Consider the following 5,027-nt stretch of genomic DNA (forward strand, 5'->3'; position numbering starts at 1 on the left):
TGACTAAGCATTGGCTGGGGATATGACACACAAAGGCAGATGGGATTAGACACTTTTTGGACACAATTGCAAGGCTTTCAACCCCTCTTGACGTCAAGGGGGGATCCGGCGGTCCTTGTGTAAGTCCCTTGTTTGAGCTGGCCAGTACAGCTCAAAAAACAAGGGACTTTGCTAAGTTTGACAAATCAGTTCCTTGGGACTGAACCACAGTTCACTCCAATATTTTTAGTAGCTGCGCCAGATTCTTAAAGCAGGTGGTCTCTGGTTTTGTTTGTGGGCACTTTTTAGTAGCCCCCAATAAATACGGAAAAGAGAATCAGAATAAGATTTTGACTTCTTGGGATTTTGTATTAGAAAATGAAGATCAAAGAAAAAAGGAGAATGGTTGGAGTATCTCAAATGGTGTGGAAATCAATTTCAACAATGATAGCCAGAGCTCAGTTCTATTCATTTATTTCACTTTGAGATCTGGAATTGTCAGAAAAGTCTCAGCGTCCTTTATCTGAATTTCTATGTTTTCATGATAGTGATATTTTTTCTTTATTTATATAGGATCCCAGTATATCCACCCCCCTATTTTGGTCCACGCACCCCCTTAAAAGCTTAAGTGGTTTTGGTCAAGCCTTAGGCCAAATTTGACAAAGTGCCTCAAAGCTTGGGATCGACTCCCCAGGAGCGAGGGATCAGTTGGAACGTTGGTTTTGGTAGGCCCGATTTTCAATGAAAAAAGCGACGATATTTGCATTTGCATGCTTCACAATGATGTTCAAATCATTGACAAGTTTTATGCTCAACTGAGATAGACAATGATCTATGTACATACATGTGTTTTAAATAGATTTAAGAAAGTTCTCTAGAAGGCTCTGATTGTGTTAAGAGATTGTGTTTTCATAAGTCAGGTCAATTGAAAAGTGAAGTTTTTTTTTGGTTTGGCACGAAACAATCCCAAAGTTAGATCGATTACTTAGAGATGAATGTATGTAATTGAAAAAGTCATCTAATGCAAGTTATAGACCTTCAGTTAGCATAAAAACATGAAAAGCGTCAAGTTTTGTATTTTTGAACCGATCTAAATCATCTATGTAGGATGTCATTTTCATGAAGTCTGGCTTGTTGACGTTGAAGGGCAAAGTGGGCATGTGGTTCGATTGTGACCGGTACCAGTCTGGTGACAAACTCCGCATCTATTACTGTTTGTTTGTTTGTTGTATCGCTCAAAATTTGAGTCGATGCCTTTGTTTTTGTTCAAAGCTCCTTGAGGTCTGCCACGTGTCTTGATTGGTGCTGGCTCAATGACAGCGGGGGATGGAGTTTCAAGGACTTGAACCAGACTTTCCTCAACAAGTTGCTGTTGATGAGGAGGTAAGATTTGATGTCGGTCCTTGATGTTCTGTAGAATATCATCCAGCCCGGCTGATTGGTGCTTGAGACGATCTGGTACAGTTTGTTCCAGATGCCAGTGTACATGAAAGTGCTCCGGAGAAAGCTGACCACCCGAGTTGACAAGCTGCTTTATAAAATGAGCACAAGGGAGTCCCATTGAGGTGGAAAATACATATGAGCAGGATGATGAGTTGTCCAACGAGTGTGATTTTTGATATTGTTTGAAGACCTGTGTCGGATCAGATGGATAAATGAGTGATCAGTGGATGGCGACTAAACAAACTGATTGGGGTGAGATTTGACAGTTGATTACCTCTAGTAATGCGTACTGAGAAATATGTTGATTGACACAATCCCAAAACTTTGGTCTCAGTTGTGTCAATATATGAGTGCGATTAACATCAATTTTGTGAAAGATGCGGTTGCGTTGTTGTTGACAAGCTAGTAATAGCTTTCTGTAGACTGTTTCCAAGTCGCCATTTGTGTTAGGTATCCAGCCTTTGACGTTGGCATGTCCTCTCTTGATTCAAGATGTGACTGTATGACAGACTCTGATGAGTTTATGTATGACCGAAATGTGGAACATTCTTGGTCCAAGCAAGTACAAATTTTTCTTTATGTCCCATCCAATTTTTACAGATATAGTCGTAAGCTTTGGTAGGGATAGTGGTTTTGAGTTTTGCTAGATTCTGATCAAAGATGTCTGGGGTTATTGAATTGCATAACTCGTTCCACTGAACCTCAAACTTTTCCCAGTCCGGGGTTGAGAAGTAGGTCTTGATATTTGATAAGATGTTGTTCTCGATGTGCCACTTGCAAAACAAGTTTTTTGAATCGGGAAAGACTTCGTTGATTGCATTCATGAGTGCTAGCTCTCGATCGGTGACTACAGCTTTGGATGTTAGAATTTGTGGTCCGTAGCAATCCCTCAACTGATTCAAATCCCATACATAATTTTCTTTACTTTCACTTTGCATGAAACAGAAGCCTAAAGACAAAGACTGGTGGGTTGAAGAGGCACCCATGATGTGTAGGAGCGGAAACTTGGCTCTAAATCAAGAAAGGAGTTTAAGAGTAAGTGGAATTTCTTTGTTAGACGGCTTGGAGAAATTAACATTACTGGTTTGTATTGTAAGTTGAATCCATCAATAGAATGTCAGTTGTGCCAAATTCTTTGGCCGCCGATACACATACATTTGGTGCATAGAATAATCGCAGCAATTGGCCGTCATCATTTTGTATGTATTGGTGGAAGACATTTGTTGTTTGAAGGGTATCTAGCAGGACTTCGAGTGATGAACGTCCTTGCAATATTTCACTACGCTTTCTTTTCTTTATGTTATAGATGTCCTGTGCGGTGCTGAGGTTGCTAGGGTCGGAAGCCTTCAGTGTACTCAATATTACTCGTGGAGGTGCCCCACCACGATCCATTGCTAGGATGTTCTCGTGTTGCGTCTCCGTCAGCCTTCGTTCAGCGGGTATTTCAGAGAGTGTTGTTGAGCGTTCGTGGTTATGTGTATTGTTCATCATTTTGATCGTCCACTGAAGACCTTCAATGCGTAACAGCTGAGCATACCACTCACAACCTAGGAGACGACTTGATGTCATGCGAACTCTGGTGTCCAACTGTTTTTGTTTACCACTATGAGCGCAGACCAAGCGAATTTTTCGAACACGTTTTTGAGAATCCGTCTTTGAACCAGCCTTCTTGAGAGAGTATCCAGCATTCTTAGCACACATCTGTATTGCACTTTTAGCTTCCTCTAAAGAGTTTGGCTTCGAGTAGACCACTGAAATCCATTGAGAGACTGTGTTGGTGGTGAGAAAAGCTGAAGGGACTAAGAAGTGTGTGAAGATTTATGTGGACCTGGTACGGTACACTGGGGCAGGACAGATTGAGTTGTGTGGCTTAAGGCTTGACCAAAACCACTTAAGCTTTTAAGGGGGTGCGTGGACCAAAATAGGGGGGTGGATATACTGGGATCCTTTATATATTTCACTCAATTTGCAAAGCTACTCTCTACCCACTGCATTATGCTAAAAAATATATAGAGCATATATAAACATACAAGCAGAAATTCTCAACACCTCACATCAGATTATTATTATATTCATTTTATTTCATTACAATATCTTGTTACCACTTCAAGGATGCATTTGGAAATATACATATTAAACACAAAAGAAAACATTCTACAAGAAGGGATCAAATAAGAGAACAAGTCAAATTGAATACATACCTAAACTAAGTGCCAAAATCGAAAATCATAGTGAATTAGAGATTCAATTTTGGGGGTCTAATAATCAAACAAGCCAAAGAGAGTACTGTCAGTTACGGTCAAAATTCATATCCAGGGAACTCAGAAGATGTAACACTTACTTGCAAGGATCTGGATCAACATAATGATCAAAATCGCAATTACATTGAGCAATCTATGGGAACACATCTAGAAAGCAAAATTCAGATAGATAAGACCCAGAAGTTCTTGATTCTGGTTCAGTGGGATCGAAGTGGAGATGATTGAAGCGAAGATGAGGCGATGAATTAATTGAATCTATACTCATAATAGAAAATTGAATTGAGCTTGATTGAGATGAAAAGGGTCCAACTGAAGTTGTTTGTATTCGATTGAGTGAACAGTACCTAGAAGCGAAATCAAAAGGAAAGGAACCAAATTCAAGACAAAGAAGATGAGATTAGTAAACAAGAACAAACAAAAAAGGAATAAAAGCTTACTTACATCAAGATCCAAAATCAAAAGTTAAAAGAGTAAAGCTAAGAGATGATAAATAAATCAAAGTGAAACTTACTTACATAGACAGCCAAAATCGAAATTGAAATTGATCGGGCAGGTAAAATTGAATCTAAAACGTACACAAACAAAGGAACCAAAACAAGAAGAAGATAATGTCAGTATGAAATAAAGAAATTAAATGAGAACAGACAAAGAAAAGACAAGAAATGAAAAACCTTACACAAATGATTCAAAATCGAGATTACGTATTGGAGACTAAGATCAAAGTTGAGATGGGATCTTGAGGATAAAGTTTAGGATTTCAAACTCTTCTTTTATCACCAATCGGACCGGATCCGATTGCTTTAAGTAAAACAGGAAGTTTGTCTTGAATGATTTGATCAAGATTGAAACTTTGGGTTTGATTTGATTTTCTGAAATTTGTTTTGAATTCTTGTGTCCTAAACTTGAATGGATTGAAGAAGTTGCCATAATGATCAGGACAACAACGTTGACCTTCACCTCAATAATTTTGACCATGAAACTTTTCATGATGATCAGCTGTACCTAAAAACAAAAAGAAACAAACAAATTAGTTTTATGATTTCTAGAATGAGATTATCAAGAGAAATAGAGTAGAGTGCGATCACATTTGAAAGTGGAAAAGTTTTTAGAAATTCCAATAGCTTTTCTAATCATTTCATTCGAATTTATTGTTTCAAAAGGTTTCAAACTATTCGTTGATCCATCAAGGCCATCTACTAATAATACTCGTTGTCTGTTACCTTCTGAAGCGATTTGTTCATTCCTGTTGGGTGATTCCAAGTTTGATTCAGTTTGAATTGAATGTGATGGTAGGATATGATCAGATGGTGAAGTTTCCAACAAACTTATAGTTGACTTAATCAT

The 5,027-nt window shown here is 38.4% G+C and overlaps 1 protein-coding gene across 1 annotated transcript; it reads right to left on the bottom strand.

Annotated features, from left to right (window-relative positions):
* Positions 1-4,641: 4,641 nt before the first annotated feature.
* MELLADRAFT_110749 (uncharacterized protein) lies at positions 4,642-5,027 on the bottom strand (the record flags this gene model as incomplete). Its single annotated transcript, XM_007415031.1, has 2 exons — positions 4,642-4,685; positions 4,769-5,027. The coding sequence occupies 2 exons, from the start codon at positions 5,025-5,027 to the stop codon at positions 4,642-4,644; spliced, it is 303 nt and encodes a 100-aa protein (XP_007415093.1).

Source organism: Melampsora larici-populina, assembly GCF_000204055.1.
Source record: "Melampsora larici-populina 98AG31 unplaced genomic scaffold MELLAscaffold_47, whole genome shotgun sequence".
NCBI lineage: Eukaryota > Fungi > Basidiomycota > Pucciniomycetes > Pucciniales > Melampsoraceae > Melampsora > Melampsora laricis-populina.